Source organism: Aythya marila (assembly GCF_965140915.1).
Source record: "Aythya marila genome assembly, chromosome: 7".
NCBI lineage: Eukaryota > Metazoa > Chordata > Aves > Anseriformes > Anatidae > Aythya > Aythya marila.
This window is the reverse complement of record NC_139048.1, coordinates 28,487,401-28,513,579: the sequence shown is the minus strand read 5'-3', so window position 1 is coordinate 28,513,579 and position 26,179 is coordinate 28,487,401. Positions and strand designations below refer to the sequence as shown.

At 38.1% G+C, this 26,179-nt stretch overlaps 1 protein-coding gene across 22 annotated transcripts in view; it reads left to right on the top strand.

The window, feature by feature from the left end:
- The window catches only part of LDB3 (LIM domain binding 3), a 120,838-nt gene that overhangs the window by 14,773 nt on the left and 79,886 nt on the right, over nt 1-26,179 (top strand). For 12 of the 22 annotated variants that reach the window (XM_082765244.1, XM_082765233.1, XM_082765242.1 and 9 more), the window contains 2 exons: nt 1,845-1,948; nt 20,914-21,065. In XM_082765244.1, the coding sequence (XP_082621370.1) occupies nt 1,845-1,948; nt 20,914-21,065 (256 nt within the window). The remainder of the gene's footprint in view (nt 1-1,844; nt 1,949-20,913; nt 21,066-26,179) is intronic. The other 10 variants (XM_082765249.1, XM_082765250.1, XM_082765248.1 and 7 more) reach the window with 1 other exon arrangement.

The following is a 26,179-nucleotide window of genomic DNA, read 5'->3' as shown; positions in this document are numbered from 1 at the left end:
AGAAGATTCTTGTCTCACTTGTTTGCTTAACTGATCTAACAAATTATTTAAGATCAAGTCCTTTGGCCAGCTATATGAGATGGGGCAAATAAGATTTCACTTTTACTTGTTTGCTTTCTTGATGACAAGAAGTGGTCAAAAGTCTGCAAGCGTTGCTGTTTTCTTGAGCAACAACAAACCAAACCCATCTGAACAGCAATCTCTTCTCAGAAGCCTTAGATGACTGCAAGGACAAGTACTGATATTGTTGTGGCCTGTGGTCCTGTGGGAGAGCCCTAACATTGTCTCTTGGCACTCATCCTTGCTCCATGTGGGATGGCACTGTGCTGTCTCCTGCTTCTGTACACTTAGAAGGCTGCAGTGGGCTGCCTCCTGTGCCTGCCTTTCCTTGCTCTGCCCCATACATTCTCCCTCATCGGGGTCTGCCATCTTTTTTTTGCTTCCAGCTTTCAGTGATGTTTAAATTTAGTGCACACTGAGTGGAGGAGCAAGGAAATGAAGACTGCATTTGGAAACTGAAAATCTCAGATCCTTCCACAAGGTGTTATAACTTCTCATGGAAGACCAAAGGGGAAGATGGAAAGAATATTCTGGTTGAAACAATACAGGAAGAAGTTAGTTAAAAAGGGTACCTTATGGAGGCTAACAAGTGCTGTTTGTGTAGCTGTTGGGTTTCCTGTTTCTCTGATTACACGCGTTGCTGTGTTAAATAGTCTGTTACCCTGCGCTGGGGAACCCAAGCTGTAGCTAATCTCAGTATCATTTCTGTGTTTAGAGTGAAGTGTATTGCCATGGAAAATTTTTGGAAGACCCTTTCCTCCTTTTACAACCGCGTCCTATGGACCACAGTCTAATGTTTTTGTCCTGCTCATCAGCAATTTCCTTCTTTTGCTACATTTCTGCAGAGCTTCACTTTCTGACCCTATAAGACACAGCTTTAGATTGCTATCTACAACCTTTTCTCTGAAGAAAATCTGCTGAATGTGGGTAGTAGGACATGTTTCTTTTCCTGAAAAATACTAATGGGTGGCCATTATGAACATTTCCACCTTTTTTTAGTGGTAAAACACAGTTAAGTTTCCCAATATGGGAACATGCTTCTTTTTTCTCAACCTGTGTTGTGTCTTCTGAGGCTAACATAATCCACTTGATTGTGTTTCTAGAAATCTTTCTTTAGGAGACCTAAAGAAATATGCAAGCAAGCAAAATAGATTTAAAAAAAAAAAAAAAATCTGTCCTGAAGCTTTTGTGGAAAATGTGCCCTGTGAAGATGCACATCTGTGTCCCCAGTGTCAGTGGAAAGACCCCAATGACTCATATAAAAAAGGTCTGGATCTTCAACACATAAAGATCTAGCATATTTCTTCTTTTACACAGTATAATATTATGCTTCAAGCATTGGAAATCAGACATAAATAAGAGGGGGGGGGGAGAGGGAGGGCAGGGGGCAGGGGACAACAGAATAAACTTTTCATAAACTCCAGAGAATTTGAATTAATTCAGTTTTAATTGTGGTTTCATATAGACCTAATTCTAATCCCTTTCCCAGTAAAAATAGGATGAGGTTGCAGGATTAATAATTTATGTGAACAGGGTTATTGTCTGGAAGAGTATGGAGCAAAGAGCCATAAGTTTTTCCCTATGTGTATGTGACTTGTCAGAGAGCTTATCCATGCTTGTGGGAACATTCTGGGGAAAATTCATCATTTCCACAATATTGAATACATATTTGCCGAATGATTGACAAGATGAGGAGGTGGTATATCATTTCTTTCCGCATCAAGCGACTGTCAGCGAATGAAACCAAAACTAGAACTTAGCTGCTTTATTTATCCCTTGAACAGGTGCAGTACAAGCAGCTGCAATAAGATCTTTCATACACTCCACCCACAATTCCCTGGAGTTCATGTGTCCTAAAGACAACCTGGAAAGGAGGCAGGACACTCTGGTACAGTATTATAGTATTATATTTTATAAGTACAGTGCGAGATGCTGATCCTTCCCATGGGGAAGTTCTGGAACTCAGAACTGGATCTGTTTCTTGCTGTGATATGTCTCTTTCTCTTGCCACAATGAGCATTTACCTCAATTATTAATTTATTCTGTAACTTTTTTTTTGTTTTAATAAAACTCAATGTTGCCAGGAAACAGGACAAAGGAGCAGTTGTAAAACAATTTACCACTTAAAATGATTTGCCTCATGTTAACTGGACTTTCAGTTAATTATTTCTGAGGAAAGCTTTGCTAAGAGGACTTGTAAATAACATTACCCTTTTGTACTAAATTTAGTCTTGATCCTCCTCCACTGGTCTTGGAAAATATTATATTGGATCCCAACATTAAATGTGTTTCCAGTGTTAGGAGGCCAAGGAAGGTCTCATGTCAGGTAGCTGATTGGTAAGCATCCTTGTTCAATGTGTAGAAAAACAGGTTAGGAAAAAACTTTATTTTTTGGCATTTAATTCTAGAACATTTACAATGAATGTGCTGGCTTGAAGGTCAGCAGTCCTTAGTTTTAATCGTCTCCTACAATGCCTGTTCTTTGCTGCGTCTGAGAGTAATGGCTGGTCCATATATCCTCCCTGATACGACAGTGTCTTAGTGCCTATTAATTCTGCAAAAAGAGGTAGTATAGGAAGAACTCTTTAAAGGATTATCTTTTTCTGCTGCAGTTCACCTATTTTTATAATAATGAAATATGGATCAAGGATTATCAAGAAAACAAAGAAACAACAACAACAAAAAACTAAATTCCCAAAACCTCTCTGAAAAAAGAGGAGCGTGTATGCCATATTCTGTTCGTATCCTCCCACTGATGCTATGGTTACATTAATGTGATACTCAGTAAAAAATAGTTTACTCAGCGTGTCGTAAACTAAAACCATTTTTCTGCCTGAATCCTGACTCGCCAACCAATAGCTGGTGGTGACCACCTTGAGGTAAAGTTGAAACATCAAATAATTTCCCAATATTTATTTGAATATTTTCATGTATTTTAATGATTCCATAATATTAAACACTCCACATCCCTATTTTCATTTGTTTTGTTTTAATACAAGGAGATCAAATAATAGCATGTTAGTTTACAAAGATAACACATCATGAGAATAGATGAAGATGGTGATTTTCAGTGTCCTTGGTGTATTTTTAGTTGAGTTTAGTTCTATATTTTGGGCTGGTACACAAGAAATATTCTCTCTATGTCTTCTTCTGAATATATGCTGCATATGATTTGTGTATATGTCTGGATACAAGTGGCCTATAGAAAAATCTCTCATGCTTTATTTTTAAATGTGGGTGTTGAACAGACACACCATGATTTATATATATATATGTATGTACATATACATACACACATACCCTTCCCCTTATCAGTTGTCACACCATCACTTCCATTTTGTCCAATTTATTTTGCTGTGCTACCAGAATCAGTAAAAATCTAGGCTGTGCTGATGGTGTCTTTTTACTTTGTCCAGTTTAATTCATTTAACATTCAGTGACACCTGAGACTTGGATTTGTCTCGTAGCTCTAGTGCATTGTTTCTTTTTCTAGTCTTTTTGTCTGCTTTGCCTAGTTAGACAATAGTTTTTATGGCCATCAGATGAATTTACAAAGCCTGTCCAACAGGCTCTGAACTTGTCAGAGTGGGGCACTGCTGTGACAGCACAAGCAAAGAGCCATTGGTTCGGTTGTGTCTCTTGATAGTATTTCTCTAGTGATTTGCCTCACTTTGTGTTGCAAATAGGTTGCACTGTTAAAATTCTCAGTTAGTTAACGGGAGAGGGCCACAACATCACCTTTAAGGAGCGCTGTCTGTAAGCTCTTCTTAAAAATTGATAATATGATTCTTAATCACTATTTAGCCTTGAACTATTCTGTTCACTTTCTGTGAGCCCTGACATTGTCTTGACATTGTCTTTTTCCTTTCTGTTCTTACCTCTGACACTTCCATTTTATATTTTCATGGCTAATTTTCATTGCAGAGACTAGTGAGAGAGAGACTAGGACAGGTCTGTGGTTTTGGATTAAAATATACAGTGCCAGTTTTGTGATACAAGCACACGACGTTAAGGATGACATGGTAACCTTTTTGCTGGCTTCTTCCCTCCAACCCACTCCCATCCATAAGCATGGTTATGTCCTGTTAGTGCAGACCTAAGTAAGAAGAAACTGTAAGGCTGGACGAAGATTGGAACTTAAACTTATTCCAAGGTAGTGAGGTTGTAAACAAGGTATGTGTGTACTAACAGATACCTAGAAAACATGGAAATTACTCTGGTGACTTGTGTTTTACAAATCTTTCACCTTCAAACCATTCTGTAATATCCTGCTAGGTGTGGGACAGTATGTTGAGGTTTAAGTTTGGATTGAGTGGTGTCAAGAGAAATGAGAGGGTCAGGTCTGAAAAAGGAGAGAAGGCTTTAAGCCTATATGCTGGCATAGGGCCACGAGGAAGAAAGTTCAAGCTGTACCTGGCACCTACCCTGCTGTAAGAAAGCCTCGTATTCTAATAAACACAAGAGTCATCTATTTTAATTTAAACAAGGATGCCTGGAGAACAAAGAGTCCTGTTTTCCACTTCAGTGCTTGCTCACTTTTTTTATGCTGGGGCTTAGAACAAAGATTTTGTGTTGATCTGTATGTTATTTTATAGTGGTTCTTGGGTTGGCAGTGAGAAGAGCAGTTCTCCATATGGTCTAATAAGTGATATTTCACTTTGAATATTTTGAACGGGGGGGGGGGGGGGACGGGGACACACTTCTGAGAATTGTGAGAAATGATTGGACCCTTAGAGAACCAAAGCTATTATAATTAAAGAATCCTTTTGGATTCACATACTAAGGAATGCTACTGTCTCTGCCCAATTCCAAATGTCAGATCTCCTCTTTTTTTCTTACTTTGATAAGAGTATAGAAGTATGGACTGAGTGAGATGCTATTGTTGGCAAGCTTTTCTTTTGATAGACACTTCTGGAATTTCATTGCAGGAGCCATGACTTCTGTTTTATCTGAAATCTCACTGGCTCTCGATGACAGACAAACTCTGTTTTTAGCATTGCACTGAAGGTCAGGCAAATGACTGGTTTCCAAACAGAGTAACTGAAGATACTGGAATGTATTTATTCCTGGTATAATTCCACTAGTTCTATGAAGTTACAGGGGAAATATATTTGTAAAGACCCTTCAGAGTTGAAGGACAATACTCCTCAGTCACTTGTGTTAAAAGGAGGTTGGGGAAAAAATATGATTTAATGTAAAAATAAAATTATTTCTGCAAGAGAAATGCTACATTCCCTAAAATAAGAATAATATTTTTTTTTTTAACCTGGTTTAAGCCAACATCACTCCATTAAGGATACTGAGCACCATGGAATATGCTTTTTTTTTTTTTTTTTTTTCTAATATCTGAAAATCTAGCTTGAAAAGTTTTAATCTAAGAGCTAGGCTCGAGGTTTTCTGTCTCTCTCTATATATATTTATCTTAAGGTTAATCTAGGAAATACATACACTGCGTAGGCTGCTTTCCTTGTGGCATTTGGGATGTTTCCATTATTTTTCACACATCTTTAATTTTAGCTAAAGTTTTGGTGTACCTCACGTCTATAAGCTGGCTATCGAGCAGACTGGTTAAATATTTCATTTCAGTTTTTGCAGGTTATCCTTGACCTTAATTCATAGGTAAGGCAATAAACTTATTTTGCAGATGGCCCAAGAAAGGTCAGTAGTAATTTGTGAAAATGAAAACGAGATGGTTTTACCAGGAACGGAATCATCAACATCTTTGTAGAGTGCCATTACAAAGGCCAAAATTGTTAGAAGCTAGAAAGAAATTTTTATAAAGCTTTGTTGCACAGATCACAATATTATTGAAAGTTTCCAAATGATGATGAAAAGTGGAGGAGCATATGTGTGTTTGTGGTTGTAGGAAGTGTATGTGTCAGCAGGGAGGTATAACTATAGCTAACAAGGAGGTGCTCCACATCTACTTTGTTAGAGGGAATTGATCAGTCTAGGTTATGGACACACGAAGTCGTAGATACAGAGAGATCTTTTTGTTGGTAAAAGATGTCATGTATTATGCCACTTAATAACTGAATGACTAGGACTATCATTGATGACCAGTGTCCCATGACACTGGGAATTGGTGCAAAAATTAAAGATGAATTTTTTATCAAGACATCATTATCAAAAATGTGAAATGCTGATGTTTTTACATTTTGTGTAATAAACGTATATTTAATTTTTGCAATTCTATGGCAGAAATGTATCCTTTAAAGCTCCAACAGTGTTTTAATACTTCGGTCTTATTTCAGCAAGCTTTTGCTTTAGAGGGCAAAATGTTTCTTTAATAGCAGATATCCTAGTAGTCATAAAGTACAAACAGCTCTTACCATAATGAGGCAAGATTTCTTCGAATTAGCTTAGCTTTGACTCTAATGCTGTACCCCAAAGGCTCAGCTTTTCCAAACCATTCATGACATATGCTTTTGAAACCCATAAAACAATTCTGCACTCACTGTATACCCTGTGTTCTAATGTCAAAGCAAATCTATATTCTACTTGTGGCACCTGCTGTGGCACATACTTCAGCTACTTCAAGGTAGTACTGAGCATACCACCATACTGAAAGTCCTGTCAACATAGCTGTGATAAAGCCCCTTTGGAAAATGTATAGCTTTACCCTGAAATCATTTATCATAACTCATAAGGGAGAATTAATTAGCATTTAGTCCTTGTAATAATTTGGATTGCTGCCCTTCATGAAATAGGGGCATGTATGTGTAAGTGCAAGCCTCATACAGAATGGGAATGCTTTCATTTTTAACAAGGCAAAACAAGTTCTGATACAAAGAAACTGAATTTTTTAGAACAACTAAGTGGTTGGATGTATTAATGAATGCTGTTACACTGAATGTTCCTAAGTCAAGTCTCAGAAATGCAAGGTTGTATTTCTAAGTACAGAAAATACTACTGTAGGTTAGATAACAAGCTTGCAACAAATGGATTAGTATTTTTTCCTTTACTACTGTCAGCACAGTTCCAATGACTGTCTGCTATGGAAATAGCTGTGTTATGGATTGACAAATACTTTGTCTATAGCTATGTAAAATCTCACAGACTCCTCAATCTCTTTGGCATTATTATATTTCATGATTGGATTTGAGTTTGTGTACTTTCTATACATGGATGTTTCCCAGTTGAATTGTTATATCTATTACACAAAGCTATAAATGAAAACAAAATATTTTTTTCAGGAAAAAGAAAAAGTGACTTTCTTAATATTAACTCATACTTACTTCAGAAGTTTTTGTAAACATCTTTTCATTCCACTGAGCTAAGTGTACAACTCTGAAATCTGAAATTCAGTCTCTCCTAGATCTGTTGTGTATATATTTTTATTTTCATTACTTCATGTTTCATAGGTTTGTCCTGACAAGGAGTTGCTTAATGGAACTGCAAATTAATGTAGTTGGATCCTGTTGATGGACTATTCTCCTGTCTTTCTGCTACTAACATGAATAGTTTTCTGCATTCTGCCAACATATGGATCTTCAAACATTAGTTTCTGTGATTTAAGCTTACATGTCATTTATTCAAAAGATTGCAAAAACTGTGTACTTAGTGTTCAGCTCACATACTGGAGGAGATGTGGACTGTCTGTCACAAAGTGAAAGGTGTGCTTTTTGCAGGAGGGCCAGCCTGCTCTCTTGTGGAGTTTGCAGTGTCTCCAGCCATACTCTCTAGAGACGGTTTCTTTAATGTAAAGGTAAAATGGACTTTCAAGCTCTTACTATTGATAAGAGCAGGAAGGGTGCTCTTCAAACAGAAGCAAAGTAAGGGACAGAAAAGGCACGCAAGCACCAGGCTGTCCACCATCCTTAGTTTTATTTCCATATTCTTAAAACCAGCAAACATTATCCTAAAACAACAGAGGTACAGAAGAGCTTCCAGAATCCTATTGTAAATTAAAGGTATGTTTTCCAAATGTTATTTGAGAAGAAATTGTTGGTATTTTGTCTGAGGTGAAAATGTAAACTGCTTTACCATCTCCAGGCAGCTATGCAGTCATGTGTAGGGCTACAGAGAAACTGAAATGCTTGCATTTGCACTCAAGAGAATAACTTTGGGCTAAGTAATAGCAAATTGGGACCATAATATTTTTTCAATGCTTTTGCTTTACTTGTAATGGGATTTTATTTTCTTGTTGCCTGTCAATATGAGAGACAGAAGTTGTCTGGTCTTCCAAACAAACAGGCAGTGGTCACAGGAGGAGCATGCACAAAGGAATTAATTTCCTGCGTGAGACTCCTTGACTCACTAACTTCCACACCAGCTTGATTCACACCTCACCTGGGGAAGGTACTTGTAGTCATGCTGTTTCAAAAGCTGTTCTTTCCACTTACTTCTGTAGAAGGATTTAACTGCTTTTGATATTTGGACTTTCAGTTCTCCATTCTTTTTTTTTTAAGGGATGATTATCAGTGTACCTACTAATGCAAGCACAAGACTTTCTAATTACACACTGACATAGTATAAACAGCACACTGCCTTCTTATCAGTCTTTACATAAGATGGGCATGACTTTGTGTCATATCTGAGTTGCAGCCAGCAAAAGCCCAGCTTGTCAGCCTATTGCTTTTTCTCTGAACTATCACATTGCACATTCTTACAGGGTCATGCATGATAAAAAAAAAGGATAAGGGGCCTCCCAAGAGATATGACTAATACCTTATTGTCTGCAGAGCTTTTAGGTCTGCACTCATTGCACATCTCTTCAGAGGGCTGCAGCAGATGCTAGAACCACTGCCTGGACAGCAGGGCAGAGGAGAACAGAGCTTGAAATCTGTGGTTTTATGTCAGTTCTGTTTGTCTGTGGTATTCTCACAGAGCAGCAGAGTTAGGCAAGGAATAATAATGTTTTGAAGTGGAGAAGTGGAGAGTAAAGACAGTTTTGCTCTTTTCTGATGCATCCAGGATCTTAAAAAAAAAAAAAAAAAAAAAAAAAAAAGTCTTGGTTTCTCCTTTTTTTGTTTTTATTTCTTTTTGTATTTTGTTAAGAATTCCTTTTAATACCCAGGTGACAACTTTATACTAGTCTTCTGTATCCTTGTCCCAAAATAGTGTTTGATGCCTTACTTTTCACTCTCAAATACATTTATTGCTTGTAATACTTGCATTGCCCTAAGGAACAGTGTCAGGAATGGTGTGGGCCCCATTACACTGGGCACTGTGCATATGTGAAAGAGAGCAGTCAGTGCCTCGCTGTTTAAAAACAGAATTTCCTCACATTTCTGGTGTCTTACCAGCAGACTAATAGGTTAATCTAAGTTTGCATTTACATCATCTTCGTGTGACTGATGCATGTAGCTTTAATATCAGCTATCACTTCAATTTAATATTTCCCTCTGCAACCTTGGGAGTCTTTCCAAATTGATAAGAAAATTCTGCTGGTAAAATGCTATTGCTAGTAGTGAGTAAGGACTAAAGACCTGGTAATGTTGTCTTTTCCAAGCTCTGACTTTGGATAGCTGTTGAAGAATAGCATCAATATGAAACATGAATTGTTGCTTTCTAGCTGTATAATAAGAGGCTCATGTCACTGTGTGGGATAGGAATGATTTTTATTTGCACGTATCCTGGACTGGGTATGACCCAAAAGACTCATTGGTATTATCTGGAATTGTGTAGAAGGTCCACTGGAAGTGGAAGCAGCATATAGAGGCCAAAATTATTTCAGTCTTGGAAATGGTACAAAAAGGCAGAGGGAAAGGCCAGTCAGAAGAAAATGCCTGTCACCAGCTGAGAACACCAGATGGACATAATCTGTGGTCCTATTTTAAAAATGTCTAGTAAAAGTGAGAGGATTTTCAGACTTCATTAGGCAATTACATGTAAAATGTATGTGTTGCTCCCATATCATATGTGTATGTAATTTTACAGTCTCTTGAAGAGCTTTATAATCCTATAAATAGAAGACATATCCTTGGCTAAAGAGAGATTATGAATACAGATCTGTTCGGCACTTTCGTGTGCCACAGAAATCTCCCCAGCTGCCCAATTACCATCCCAGCAATCTTAATTTTAATTTATTTCCACTTCTTGGTATCTGAAGTAAAAGCCTCCCATTGTTAAATAGGTGCATATTCACTCTGAGAAATGTTTTCTACTGCAGTTGCAGTTGGCACGTTCTTGATGTGGAGCACATCAAAGCTCTGTTGCTGACAGCTATTAAATATTTTCTCTGCAAACATGATTCACAAGAGTGAGCAATCTTGCTGAGTGTGATGCAGCCAGAGAAAGAAGGATATTAAAAAAACAAAAGTGAAAAAGAGAGACTTGGAGAGGTGGGAGCCAGTCATTTACTAAGCAATTTCCTGATTAAAGAGGGTTTAGAGAAACTTGGCTAAGATCAAACTGACAACATACTAAAACTCCAAAATGCGTACAGATTGTTTGTGCATGGGTGTATAGCTCTGATAAACATTACTGTAAATATAACTCTGCGTAGAACAGAACTTTCATAATACCATCAGTTATAATTCTGGCTGGATCTGAGATCTGCATGTTGATATTGGGGAATGCATCAATCTTTTGTCTCCTTTAGAGACATTTTTGCTTTATGCAATCCAAACCAGCACTTTAATTTAGCGATTCAGAGGCTTGTTTTCTGACAAAACAAGATGATGAAGCTCGTTGTTCTGCAGTTTAGCTAAGTCTTCATTTGAGATCAAAGTGGAGGGTTAGCTTGTTTTTCCACATGTTCCTTTCATTCCTTATTTGTATCAGACAAGCAACAGTTTTATTAGCAGCAGGAATCCCTATTAAAGTAACTTTTATTTCGTCATCTACACAATTCATTGTTTAGCAATTAATTTAGTGCTAGATGAAGATAAAAAGACAAACTGGGCACAGGGAGGCATCCCACTTCAAACTTCATGAAATTTTCTTGATCAAACAAACTTCCCTGCTGCCTCCTCCAAGCCAGTTGCTTTTGACATGCTCCACTGCAGAAATTGCTTGGCCAAAGAAAACATTGTTAAGCCAAATTTTTAACTTGAATGCATTCCTTCCATGGACCTAAATAGATGTCCTGTGAACATCTATTCCAACACAAAATATGCAAACAGATTATCATAATTAGCATATTTGCCCTGGAGCAGGAGAGGAAAATTCCTAAATTGGGCATGCTGAATTTTGAAACTTACTGTGGCTACGTGTGTAGCTCAATACAACCTCTGACTCCAGCACTTCTGAAAAAAAATGTCTGCAGTTTCCAAGGAAGGAATAAAAGATAAAAAATACAGTTTTGGAATGGAAGTGAAGCACCTTGCAGAACAATTCTCAAGTGTAAGTTATACAGCTTCGTTATCCATAGTGGTCCATGCTCTGATTCAAGCATAAGTGAGTATTTTAAACTAAAAACCATGTTCACATTCACCTAAATAAAGTTTAGCTAAATATACCAAGGAGGATAAGGATGATTTTCACATAAAACTCACACATCTAAACTTTGTTACTTAAGAATGTTTATTAGATAAATGCCTAATCCATTTTCAAACATATGTCCTAGCTTCTGTACCACTGAGCATGCTACGAAACTTGTAGACATCATCTGTCATTACTGTCACTTTTCTTCGAAGTGCAATTAGTTACCAAAGAGAAGTACGAATGTAGAGAGGAGTGAGAGTTGAAGTAGACATAGAGGGCGTGCTTCAAGGCCCTACCTGGAGCACTCTACTAAAACCTGAGTGCACTGGAAGAATAATCCTGCCTTAACTTTGTGTTGCTTACACCATTAAATAGTGAACACCATATGTAGCTGAGGTAAAACAGGAGAGAAGCAAAACATCCAAAAAGGATTGAGCAAAACATTGCTCCAGACTAGCTTGTCCACAAGAGAGTGCTTCTCTGGGCTCCCAAAAGACTGGCAGAGGAATGTTGAAAAATAGGTAATACCCCTGGTATTACTGTTGCAATGGATCCAAATTTCTTCATTGTCAGAGCAATAACTAATTTTTACTGTGAAAGTCAAAGTTTGTGCTTTTCCTATTGTTGAAGTAGATATACTTTTCTAACAAGGTTGGGAATATGCTGCTGAATGGGATAGTAAAGTAAAAATGCTGTGCCATTTTAGAGAACTGTTAGAGGGACTGGGACTTTGAGTATTAAAAAAAAAAAAAAAAAACACAACTCTGCAAATTAAAAACTCAGTCACTTATCCAAAGCTAATTGAGGCTGCTTGAACTATGCACTCTGCTGAATTAGGAATCATGAGATCACAGATTCTTTCCTTTATCTGGGATGGAAATTCCCCAAGAATATCTTTCTTGGTAGTGCTTGGGAATTTTTGAGTCATGTTTCAACCCGAAACTTGGGCATAAAAATAGAAGACATAGTGATGAAGGTGAGTGGCGTTGTTTGGATCTTCAAACATAGGTCAGTTCAAATGAAGAGCCACTCACCATAAGCAAAGTACTATTAACTAGCTGAGGCTATTCATTTCTTAAAGCTCTTCCTAAATTATCTGCCTCTGCATCAGCTTATGGCTTTTCAAATTTATGGGACATCCTTGTTAGAACTTTATTTCAGTGCACCGTTCTTGATGTTACAAGTTCTTACTTTACCTGTAATTTCAGTTGTACCTGTCAGGATATGTTGGCTTATAAACAGCATTCATGCTAGTTTAATGAAGACTTTCTGTACCTTTTCAGAACATATTATCTCTGTCTTGTGCGTAGTGTTTTGTAAAAGATTTTTTCTTCAGATTCTCCATACAAATTGGTGCAGGTAGAGAAGGGGGCTGATAAAGAAATACTTGCTGGGGAAAAAAGGCTATCGGTCCAGGTTACCTTTGTGTGTAGCGCATCCAGCTGATCCAACTTCTTTCTGACATGATATGAAACAAGCTTGTGAGACCTATATTATATAGGATCCATGCTGACAGGATTTACTTGGCCTCCTGTTTCATCACAAGCTTGATTGTGAGGAGGGGAGAGAAGGCAAGCAGGTGAACTTATGGTCACTGAATATACCCTTTTTGAATTAGTGTTTGAACAAAAATCAATGTTTTTCTCAGTAATTGATACTATTTTTCCATCTTACTCCTTTGTCTTTTTTATTTTGAGTCTGAAATAGCCTTTAGCTACAGACAGTACCAGTATGTTAAAACACCTCATTTCTATTATTTCATTTTGTCTGTAAACAGGAAGCCATTCTGGAGTCACATAAAAATTGGTTATTGTAGAGTATATGTTCATGGAAAAAAAAGGACCAAAAATACATTCTGAAAACTGTTGAGCTTAATTCTGCTACATGCCCTGAAGTCACTGTGTGATGTGTGGGAAGGTACTTAGCTACATTTATGCAACAGAGGATTACAAACCTGGTGGATGTGAAATTCACCTAGAGGGAAGGCTTTTGCCTTGAGAAAGCCATATATGTCATTGGCTGGTACTTTGTCAAATAAGATCTGCTTTTGCATTATTCTCTTCAAGCTTTAGGTGGGAAATTTTTGCAGATTGCTGTACCCACCACTGTAATGGGTTAAAACACCCACAACCAGCATCAGCATCATCATTCAATAAAAGTCAAAGCCTTGTCCTCTGCAACAGCCACTTCTCTCATTAGTTAAGATAAAGGACCAGTAAAATAAGCTTCTTCATTTTTATTTAAGAGGAAGATTATTAAAAGATTATTAAACAATTATTAAAAGATTATTTAAAAATTAAAAGATTGTCATCTTATAATTTTGTTTTATGTCTTTTCATAATCTTCATCATCGCAAGTTTTGCCTTTCAGAGATTATAGTGAGATTATACACAAACATTGAGAATATATCCATGTGTTCAAATCAATCCCCTTTAAACAAATGTGGTTCCTTTCGCTTCACAAGGGAATTGGCATTTCTGATACAAAAGCTTGAACAAAGCTTAAGCTGTTAAATTTTAACAGGTAAAAGAAACATTCTCTGTCTTTAGAACTTTGCTTGCTTCCTGATATATCCAGCAAAATGCTGGAAAATTCAAAGATGCTGCTGGGATACCTGGCAGGATGTTATATTGTCCACTAAACATGGCACAGCATATTACAAAAGAACTCTGAATTGCACTTCCTCAGGGGATCTTGGCTTCTTTTCATTTCTTTTCCTAATTCACTTGAATTTATGGAGTTTTTCATGCTAACATTTTGAAGCTCGTGCTTTTGTTTATTCTCTCACAAGGCATGGATGAAGTCCATAGGAGCAAAACATTTATTCTTGGAGATAAGAAGAGTGTTTGATAGGTAACTGATGTTGTATAGTAGATGGATAATGTTGGGCTGTCCAACTGAAACAGGTTCACATTGGGAAATACAGCCTCTAAATCCTTAGAGACAAAATAGTGACATGCTATTGGGTGTAGTTCCTGCAGATTTAGTTCTGATTCAACATCCTTGTCACTGTGGACATGTGCTACATTTCATCTTCTCTTATACATATGTCTTTCTATGTGTACAATGCTACTGTAGCATCTGCAGGAAAAGCATGGAGTTGAATGCTACATATTTCTCATTTAGAGACAGGACTGCTATTTGCTGTGCCAAACCGGGAGCTACTGTTTCAGAGGAAGAATTATACCTCTGGCAGCCAGAAACAAAAAGAACTCAATAAACATGCATATCTAAAGAAGAGTTAAGTCTAAGCCTGCATCAAAGCATCCTAATTTACAAACACCCAGGAGCAGAAAAGTCACTTATAGATCAGACATATCTGTGCCTCATCCTTAGGACAGGCTCAAAGTCAAAGCTATTATTCTGAGCTGCTTAATGTTGAAATGGCTGCGGGCCACTAAATGCCAGACTAAAACAGTATTGTCTCAAATGCACTTTCAGAGAGGCCTTATTGTTGCTGAATGGATCAAAACCCTGTCAGATCATAAAGCATTGTGGTCTTAGCTATATACAATGAAATGCCTTAAGAAGAACGAACTTAAAGAAAATCTTACCATAGTGGCCAATAGTAAAAGACATAAACTCAGTTTATTGCTAATGCCTGTATTGGGAGATGAGACAAATTGTATCAGGAAGTCAAAAAAAACAGAATAGATTTCAAGAAGCTGAGAGCTGTGACAATCTGAAAGGCTATATTGATAGGTAAGATTTATCTACTAGAACCTTATCAATTTATTACCTTATCAATTGCCTCAAAATGAATTCGAAGTGAATAAAAGAGAGGGAAGGAAGGGGGAAACTTTGAAGAAATTTGGCAATTGTAATCCTTCAAGCACTTACATGTTCTGTGTAATTTTGCTGCAGCGAGTTGTTGTGTGGAAGTTGACAGAAATACATGTACAGGGTTGCCAGAACATGAAGCATCAGTACCTCAGGTATATTCTCAAACTTTATTTGCATTAAGGACATTAAACTCAGATACCAAAGAAGAACTTGCTCACTTGTTCCTTAAAACAATCAAAGTCTATTGTATGACTCAACTCTGCTTCCATTTCATTTCTGCAAGATACACAGCACACGCTGTCATGGCACAGTACATGATGCTGAGTAGACTGAAGAGATGTAACAGCTATTTTTCAGTGCAGAAAAAGAGAGAAGAGATTATTAACAGTAATGTTATACAAGATTTAGAGAGCTGAATAGTCTTCTGGCTATGCCAACAAATCCTTTTCAAGAGCCCCATCTATGTTTGACTATCTCATCTGTAGATTATCCTTTATTTCAAACAAGGATAAGGTGGAGAGGGAACAGGGAAGGGAATGATTGGAATGCCTTCTAACCAGGGACAAGAGCATTTGCATTCATTCAAAATATTCCTCACAGCCTTTTCTCCCTAAATATTGCCCATGTGCTTCCTTCCATTTCCCAGCTGAAAATCTTTTACTTTTGGCTTATTTTGATCACCTGGGTCTATTTAGCTCAGCAAGAAGAGCTGCTTCCTAGTCATTTCCCTTGAAAAGTCTATATATTGTGGATGAAGAGGGGCCTTGGGGAGGCATTAAAAAGAAAGTAAATATTTGTTGGTTATGGAGGTAGCATTGCTCTGTGCCACCATGGTTTGGCTGATAGGTAAGCTGCGCAGCTCAAGTGCTAATTGCAGTTCTGCTGTTGCAGTACAGATCTCAGCACAGAGTGTCCTGTATTGTAAGCCTTTGGCTGTCCCACAAAATCCCTGTGCTGCTGTGGCATTGTGGTTCCTGGTATGCAAGAGAGGTAGATTAAAGCTATTTTGGGTGTTCTCACATGTATTGTAATTTTCCTTCCTAACTACAGATGAAGCGCAGGCTGAGAGGCCACTTCAGAATGCCTTTGCAGCTTGCCAGCTCGGCTCTAGTTGGTATAAATGGAAACTCTTCAAGGTGTCAGTGGAATATTTTGCAGATCCCTTGAGCATTTATTTAAGGTCGGGTTTGTTTTCCTATTAAAACCCAAGCAAAATATTTGTTTTTATTAAGGAGCCTTGTAGTAAACTGAAAAACAGTCAGGCATTGTCTTTGGGAAAATGGTCGCTGCTTTTTACAGCTTACTTTCTCTAAGAGTGGTTAATGATATGTACAAGGACTTTTATTCGCGGTATTCTGCAGCCCCCTGCCTTTACAGTTAATCAGGGTTGCTCAGTTCTTCCATCTGGACCTGGAAGGTATAAAAGCTATCATCAAAGATAGTGGGATGCTTGCTGTATAAGGAAGGCTATCTAGGCTGTTTCTTCCTTTGTTCCTGTTTCATGCCTTCTGGCAATGTGCAGGGTGAAGTGGTGAATTTCTATCGGATGGATTACCCCAGTGAGTTTTACTCCTTTTCTTTGCTGTCATTTCTTGTCCAGAATGATCTAAGAAAACCAATGAATTTCCCTCTGGAATTGTTGCACATTTATTATGGAGACAGGGATGGGAAGGGAAACATTTAAGAAACAATACTATAAATTTCCCTAGTGAACTTTTTCACAATGTAAATAGGAGAGGAGCTGATGCCTTCAGTCCAGAGATAAGTAGTTGGTTCATATGGGCGTTCAGTATTAACCGGGCTGCAGAGGGGTTTCAACGTCTCCTTCAGTGGCTCATGCCCCTCTGGGAAGTTTTCCTGCCGTTCCCAGCCACTGTGAGCCTTGGTGCTTAGAAAGTCTCTGAAGGTTTGTTGGAAGCTTCTATATAAAAATGTAGTGGCAAAAAGTTAAGAGGGAGATTAAATGCTGCTTTCTCTACAGGGTAATACATTTTACGTTCTAATGATCCTTAGCATCTGTCCATTCCTTTTCTTGCAGTAATATGTACTCTGGTAACTGATAGCTTATGTTCTGTCTCAGAGTTTTAGCCTTTCTGACTATGGAAAGGAGCATTTCCTTTCAATATTGTCTTCTGTCCTAGACATCCTGAATAGAAGAGGTTATTCATTCACAATGCTTTAGCTTATTTCTAGAGCTAGTGAGATGCTGTTCTTAAATGAGAAAAGTTTAACTTGTTGATCTGGGGGCTTGGGTCAGAAAGGGGGCAGGCATAGCTCAAGTCCTAGGAAAAGAAGATGCCCTGGCTAATGCTGCAAGCTGCTGTATTAGCACCTTCTCACTTGCGTAGGCCTCTGTATGTATTTTTGTCTGTCTGTAAATTAGGAATTCCTTGGGCGCAGGGAAGCTGTGTCCATCCATCTGTTTATACAAGCATTCTCATTAGTATTTTAACACTCAGCCACTCAAATGCTGCCTGATCCCTGTCTCTCTCCCTTTGGAGTGGAGCTGAGGGGGATTGCACAAGAACACATGCTGCTCTCAAGGTGGTGCAGCAGCTGCACTTTGTACGCTGCCTCCCAGGACTCCTGCTAAGTAGCACTTACTCTGAACCCGGTGCAGACTTATTTTTTAGGGCACAGCTGTCACTGGTGTGCTATATATTCACCCAGTATACAGCTCTCCTCACAAAAGAGTGTAGTAAGAATTCTCTGTGGTGCATTCAAAGCAACATGTGATACTTCCAGCCAGCCCACTTGCCTTAAGCTGGGGATGTTGGAAGTTAGATGTCTGCCTTGTAGGAAATTTTTGAGAGCTAAAAATCCACATCTCTGAAGCAGCGAGTGCTTCTGTGCTCTTCTGAGAGAGGTGAAATATGCTTTGCTTTTCAAAATGAAGTCTGTGCTTGGCGTGCTAAGGAAATGCTGTTAAAATTAGATCTTAGTGTCAGCTGTATTCTGGCTTGTTTTTCTTGTTTTGTTTTAAATCAATTGGCAGATATTACAGCTATGCCGTAAATCTCTGGCAAACGTCTCGTTGTAGCCCTAAATAAAGTCACTCGCAACACCTAGCATCCAAAGGCTGTGCTGTAACCTAGAGCAAGTAAGACCATTACAAAGGTTTTCTGAAATAGCTCTGTCTAGATTTAGTGATGTTTTCAGATAAAAACATTAGTGGACAAAATGAAACTATATTTTACATTGGCAGTATTATATTTCTATATTCAGTATCGCTTTTTTAATTTTGTATTTAAAGAGAAGCTGGGTTACAAGCAAACTAGAATTGACTTTGTGACAATTGCGCCTGGATTTTCAGTCTAATTTTGAGGTAGAATTAACAATTCACACTTCATTTTCTAAATATTTTTTTTACAACTTTTTACATAGAAAACAATTTCTGAAGTTTTCACAAAGACAGATCTTCTCTGTCTGTGATTATTTAGTAAGTAAATAGTAGATGAGAGCTGAATTTTCAGGGTAAGGAGCATGCCAATAGATAAACACTTTGCATTCCTTTCTGCTGGATCTTTAAAAATGGGAACAAGATAGTCTTGAAAGTGCCTTGATACTTCAGATTTGGCTCTCCTGTATCTCCATATGTACACTGGTATTTTGTCCCCAGCAATTGCTGACTGTTCTCAATGTCCATTGTAACTGCACACTCTGGGTTCACTTGAAAGTTTCTCAGATGGGCCTGTTAGCTTCTGTCTAAAATAGATTTATTTCTTGATTTTGATTGGGATACTTCATACAAATTAGAATTCTGGATTTTAACAGTGCTTCCTATGTAAAGCTGTAGGGAACCAGGTAATCTACACAACATATTTATTAGCCACTGAGAAGACTGGGGAAAGAAATAATCCTTTCCTGATGTTTTTACAATTCTGAATTATGGATAGAATAAATTGGATCCGTCTTTAAAATTTGCAAGTCTTACATAATACTGTTTATGCAGCTCTAATAACCTGAATTTTAGAGGGAAATTGACATCAATGCTGCACTGGCTCTTGAAATGGGAATTGGAACAGTAGAGCTGTATGAAGAAATACAGTGCAGAATTTGTTACTGTCGTTATATGTAGCTGAAGAGATGACTATAAATCCCCTTCCTTTCATTTTCAAATAAAGGAATGCTGGCTGGTAAGCCATGATCATGACCATTTCCTTATTTTTCACAATTTTTCTGTAGAACTTCTGTAGCTCTTAGCCTCAGATAGGCCAATGCAATGGCCATAGTTAAAAATCCATATTCGCCTGGGAATATGTGCTTTATAGGTTCTGATAAATACACATTCCATTTTGGTAGTGTTTTCTAAAAGTATTAGGCAGAAAATATCCCACTAGGGTATGTGAAACCAAGTCATTAGTATGACCATCTCCTCGCCCTTATTTTGACTCTAATTCTGTGTCAGTAGTAGTTACCCACTGTGTCTTTATTTTTAGATATAACATCTAAATTTTGGACTGGAAGAAGCAGAAATCAGAGAAACTGAGAGAGAAGTCAATGTATTTCACCCCGTCACACAACAATTTTGGCTTACAATCAGACACATCTCACTTTTATGCTCAATGTACAGAAGGCACAAGAATTGCGGACTGCAGTCTTTGTTGTAGCATTTTAGATTATCCTTGTGTTGTTTATTGTTGTTGTGCTTTTTTTGGTGTTTTTTTTTGTTTGTTTGTTTTAAGTGAGGAATGTAAGGAAGTGTGTATCAAAAAAATAAGACTACAGCTTATGTCTGTACCCTCTATATACTGAGTGCAGAGAACAGAGGACAAATCTGATGTACTCACTAAGATGTGGCTGAAGGTATGTGGGGACTCTTCTCTTTCAGTTCGTGTTCCCTAATGGAGCGAAGTTGCGGAGATGGCTGTAGTGAATCAGTGTCATACAGCTGCAGGCTGAGGGGGCTACATAAAATGAAGCTCGGGATACTGTCCTCTTGAAGAAGATGCACGCCACAAGGCATCTGGAGCTGACACGGAGCAATGCCATACTGAGCAACCAGAGTTTTTAAACTGTTGTCACAATAGTTGGGTTTGTAGTCAGAGCACTGGGGCTTCTTATTTCTAAATGTGCTGGTGGTTTTTTTGGAGTGTCAAGTGCAACAGACTGATGAGATTATCTTGGGTATGTAGTGGTGTGTCTTGGTAATGGAGCTGTAAATGCATGTGGGTAAGGTTAAGAAGAATTACGTGTGTTTCCTATAAAGCTCACTACAAAAGAAGGAAAGCATGCCCAAGGCCCCTCACACACAACCATTTTCTGTCAGCTCAGGATAATGAATTAATTAGGGAAAAATGACTTTTAGGAGGAAAAAAACAAACAAACAAACAAAAAACAACAAAATCATGCTGCAGATAGTGACTTCTTAGTTTTCCAATTCTAACGTCTCTTATACTACTCCAATATAAGTAATGATAATTATCCCCTTGAGGAGGAGAAAATATGTGGTAAGAGAACCACTACAATGGATTTAACTTCTTAACGTGTAAATAATGACAAGCAGACATTGTCTTGGACCTTTTCAGAAATGTGAGTTAAGTGAGTTTGTTTAATTTTCATACAATAATAGCTGCAGCAATAGCAGTAGTTGGGGGAAATCTCCCATTATAATTCTGGACAGGTTCTGTAGAAGTGCTTTGCATGCAGAATGACTTACATTGATGAGAACTTTTCTTTTTCTTCTCTTCTCCCACATAGATCACCCCTGGCAGCAAGGCAGCACAGTCACAGATGAACCAAGGGGACCTTGTGGTAGCCATCGATGGAATCAACACTGACAGCATGACCCACTTAGAGGCTCAGAACAAGATCAAGTCCGCCAACTATAACCTGAGCCTCACTCTTCAGAAGTAAGTTGATTTAAGTTAAAATTCTTTCTTTCCGAAGGGCTTTCTGTGAAACTCATGACTAAAGGATATGTGCTTCGTCTTTGCTTGTTAGATTTATTTGAAGCAGGCACAGATATGATGTAGACAGTTAAAATCTGCTGTGATTCTTGTAGAAGTTGGTGTGGCTTTTTATAGGTATTGGTATGGTTGATACGCTATGTGAATGTTTCTGTGTTGAATTTAGCCCATTGAATACAGGTGTATTTCCTGTGAATTCAGGCTCTTGTTAAAAAGTAAGTCCAACAGTGATGTTTCTTTTTCAAATTCCCATGTGGGCAACATGCAATTTTGTTTGGTCATTTATGAGTGACTATTCTAGATACAGCCATCATATCACAAGTGTTCTGATCCAATGGGGGGAACCTGTCACCCCCAGAGCGCATGCTCACAGCAAGCTGAGAATTTTTGTTCATCGTTTAGCACCTGTGAGATTGGAAGTCACAGAATCCCTTCGCATAACAGATCTCTTAACTTTTCCAGGTTAATATTGCTTCTGTTTTAGAAAACTTGCTCTCAAGTCAGATAAGCTTGCACTGAAATGTTCTGTAATAGTTGCATTAACATTTACAGCTCCGTTACAGTACGAAGCAAAGTAACTGCCATTTTTATTGCCTTGTTGAGGAGGTAATTTTTACATAGGCTGGGCAAAGACTGACATAGAAAGTGGTAATTAGAAAAATTGTAATGGGGAAATAAAATTCCTCAGAACATACCAGAAAATCTTATATTGATACAGAGTTGAGCTACGTAGCATCAAGAACAGGCTAACACCTAGGGGACACAGAGCTTTATCTCTTAGGTTTCCAAGACATAGCAGGATACTCTAAAGAAAGATGTATGGCTGAATTTCCCACATGGTTTTGTAATTTTCAAGTTTGTCTTTAAGTGGACGCTCCAGGTAATAAGTACATAAAGTGAAAAGATGCTAACAAATTAGCAACATATTTGTTAACTTTTGTGAGAACACTTGGAAGATCTATATATTTCCCAGAAAAGAGCTTAAAATAGAACTTTCCACTTTTCAAATGTTTCAGACTTTCTCAAAGAGTTTTCTTTGAGGTTGTGGTCTAGCTATTTCAAGAAATGCCAGGAAGATAGGGAGATGCCTAGACTGATTTCTACCACCTCATATGATGTGCAAGTGTCTCTATAATATGCTTAGGCAAGATTTTCAGCCAAAATAAAACGACCAGGAGCCTGATCCTAAACTTACTGAAATGGGCTTTATATCAGAAGCCAGTTTAAAAATGGTCTCTTAAAATTATTGTGGCATGGAAATACTTGAGGATGATGGGGCAATATCTTGGAAGCATGTAGTTGAATCGTCATCATGTGGCCAACTCCAGCATTTTTATACTCTAATGTATACTCTATTTTATACTCTAATTTTTATATTCTAATGAATGTTAATGATAAAGAGATATGTATGACATCTTTTTTTAAAAAATTATTTAAATTGTTTTTAGTTATTTGGAAGTTAAGGAAAACCTTTGTGATATCTAGAACATCTGTTTGATTTCTATTGGATCATTGTGTTTTATACTGAGACAAAATTTTTCAACACAAAATTTTATGAAAATTGCATTTGTGAGCAGAAGAATAGTTAACACAAAAAATATTGGATAGGTCGCAAGTGACTGTAATTTTCAACCACAGAAAGATCAAAAGGACAAAATCAATATCTTCTGTGACCTGATTACCAGGAAAAAAGCTTTTTTTTTAATTTTTGAAATAGCTTGCAGCAATGGAGCTGGAGTGGATTGTACTACTACTATGGAAAACAAAAGCTAGTTTCTGTACATGCTATAGAGATGGGGACACTAAATTATCTAATACGCGTAGAAGTTTGGAAATGGAAATCCTTTCAAATGGAAAGTCATATATGCAAATTAGGAATTGATTGCTGTGATAGGAAAATTTAAGCCCTACTTTCTGGACATTAATGTGAAGTAGTCTTATTGCTCTACAAAACACTTTTCAAGATCATGGAATGCCTTACCAGGCCATCTGTGGCTTGTTTCCGCTGTTGCAGCACTAAAGTCACAGGGAACTTGCTTGTTTAGTCTATAATGCCAAGAGGAAGCAGTGGAACAGGAAATCTAGATGTAAGCACTCTGAGACCAAAAGCTTTTTATTTTTCTAATGGCTATTGGCTCTCAAGAGTGATGGCCTTTTCCTTTATTGATCCTGACCAAGAAGGTTTCATGAACGTTGTTTATAACCTGACAGTTCAGACACTGTTTGCTGCTACTCACTTTTATTATCACACTTAAATTTCCTGTGGAGTTTCTTTTTCAGGGTGGGGGACTGGTTATTTTTTATTTGGTTGTCAAGAAAAGCGTACGCGGTGTCAGCACTTGTGCAGGACATAGAACTGCAAGACATCAAATATAGCAGAGGGGAAGCAATAAGACTGCCCATCCATACTTTTCTGCCCAAACAATGAGAATCTGCACTTCTCTGAGTACACAAACAGTGTTTCTTCAAGTACTGTCAATCTGCACTGTTCAGTGTAGCTAACATAGCTCTTCAATGAGTGCTTGGTGTGCAGTGTTGTCCAGCGCTCAATTGTCCATGTTTGTCATGTAGATATCCCACTATGGGATATCTACAGGAAGTTATGGGTGTCAAGTTTTTTCTGACCACTTCCTTCCCTAAACTCACTGTTAAATTTACCTTTCATCACCTCATCCTCGCTATGGTTTCACATGAACCTTCACAAAACATGACAACAAAACATGAATGGAGGTCTTGCCAACTCTGCCAGAGGTTTGATCAGGCAGTCAGAACTTGACTTGTTACTGGCCTTTGAGTGAAATGCTGCCTTTTCCTGACTGCTTATTTTCGATTTCTGGATACCTAGTTCTCAAACTTGCAGTGTCCTTCCCTGTGCTGCTATTGGGAAGTTAAAGGACGCAGAGAGGCAAGTGGTGTGGAAAGGAATTGAAGTATTTGGACTGTTCTTAGAGGAAGAGAGGCCAGGCCAGCTCTGCTTCCTTCAGTTTAGAAAACAAAAGGATATATCTAGCAAGTGAATTCTCTTTCTCTGCAGGATAGAGAGCAGCAGTGAGGGAAAGTTCTTTGACACTGAGCACTGTTACACAGTAGAGCTCCATGAGGTACAATAATATTCAGGCAAACAATAATGTTGGTGTTCTAAAACATTAGGTACTTACACAGCTGCAGCAAATTCATTCTTCCGTGGCAGGGGGTTTGGAAGGAGATGATCTCTAAGTTCCCTTCCAACCCAGACTGTTGTGTGATTCCTTCGATACCCATATTACTCAGGACGTACTGAATGCGATAGTGCTAGCTCTGCAAGACAATGCTGTGGAAGGCTATGATCATACTCTGTGATGAACTCTGGTGGAAAAAGAGGTTGCTTTTAATCCTTTTGTGCCTTACTGGAGTTTAGTTCTCAGTCATTTTTCAGTATCAGTTTCTAATCGGTTACTTGAGCTACACAGCTGCCCTGAGACATTTTTGTTCTGGGCCAGTCAAAGTTCATCTTTAACAAGATGTCTGTTCCACAGAGACTAGGCCATCTGCTTATTGTCCTCCAGCATTCATTTCACAGGTGAAAAATGAGATGCATGCAAAATCTATTTTTATTTGCTACAAATAGATTTCTTTTTTAAATTCACAGTAAATGCAATTAATGAGTGCAGTATTATTTGTCAACACATTTCACTGGAGCATCCACAACATTCATTTGATCTTAACTCAAGGAATCTGATCAGCCTCCTTGGAAAAGATTCACCAAATGTACTGACTTAGTTTTGGAAAGTGCTGTAACATGAGTGTGTCTCATTCTGCTGGCACAAGCATTCCTGTGACACTCGAAGATGCCTGCTTTGGCGTCACCATGTGCTGCTGCAGGGGAGCAGGGAAGGTGCAGGCCTTCTGTGCCTGGTGGGCATTGACACAACCTCCCCCTCCAAGGGCATGCCAATGATGGAACACCATTTACTTCCAGGCAGCCACAATTGACTGCCTTTTGCTGGAAAATCAGGAGCTAAATAATCCTTTTTTTCTAGCAAAAGGGAAAGAATCAGAGGCAAAGCTATGAGAGATTTATGGTAAATATTTAATAGCTTTCCTTTTTTTGCGCAGCACCAAAAGATGGCTGATTCTGCAGTATTTATTTCAGGCCTACTATAAATAAAGCCTGTGGTGACAGTAAACTGCAAGCAAAGGAAATTCAGTGGTTATTGTAAACTGCTTTCTTTTGTTTGAAGCTGTAAATAGTAAACAATTCTGTGCATGTTTTATGTCTGCTGATAGGCACATTTTAAAATCAGAACCAGATCTAGGGTGGGTTTATGCTTGAAAAATTAGAAGAGGGTGTATATACCACTTTAAGGGTAAACAATTTTCTGTAGGCAATTGCCATGAAAGCACAGTTTAAAATAGTGGTACTCCAACTATTCTGTAGAAACATTGCCAAAAAAGAAATTATCAGTAAAACCCAACTGAAAATAAAAGTATGGCTTTGAAAATTTTTTCCTTCTTTGAATGATTTTATTACATTCATCAAATTAGTGATGCTTCCATTCAGGCACTACTTAATTATAAAAGGAGAATCTGAGCCTATGTGAACGTGACTTTTTTTTTTTTCTGTTTTTGAAGGCAACGCTGATGCTAGTGATAATTTGTTAGTGCTTATGTTCAGCATTCGAAATGCATTTCCTGAAGTCCATTCTGGGGGTAACTAGGTTTTTCCTCATTATTACTGCCTTTCAACTGCTGTCTTAAAACCATGGAAGCTGAATTCCCAGTGCCAAACAACTGCTTCTTGGATGAGACTGCAGCAACACTTTTACAGCTCAGGATTTCCACCTGGGACTCAATGGCTAGCACAGCAGCACTGAAAAGTTCCTGGGACAAGGACCCAATCGAGACTCCAGTGAGGGCTTCTGAAATACTGGATGCAGAAGCAAGTCCATTGCTACCGTGTCAGACTGGACTAAGGATATGAATGCCTGTCCCCTATCAGAACACAGTATTTAACAACTCAGCCTTAAGTGTTCAAAACACACTACTCACGTTTCAACTTGCTTCGGTAACATTTCACT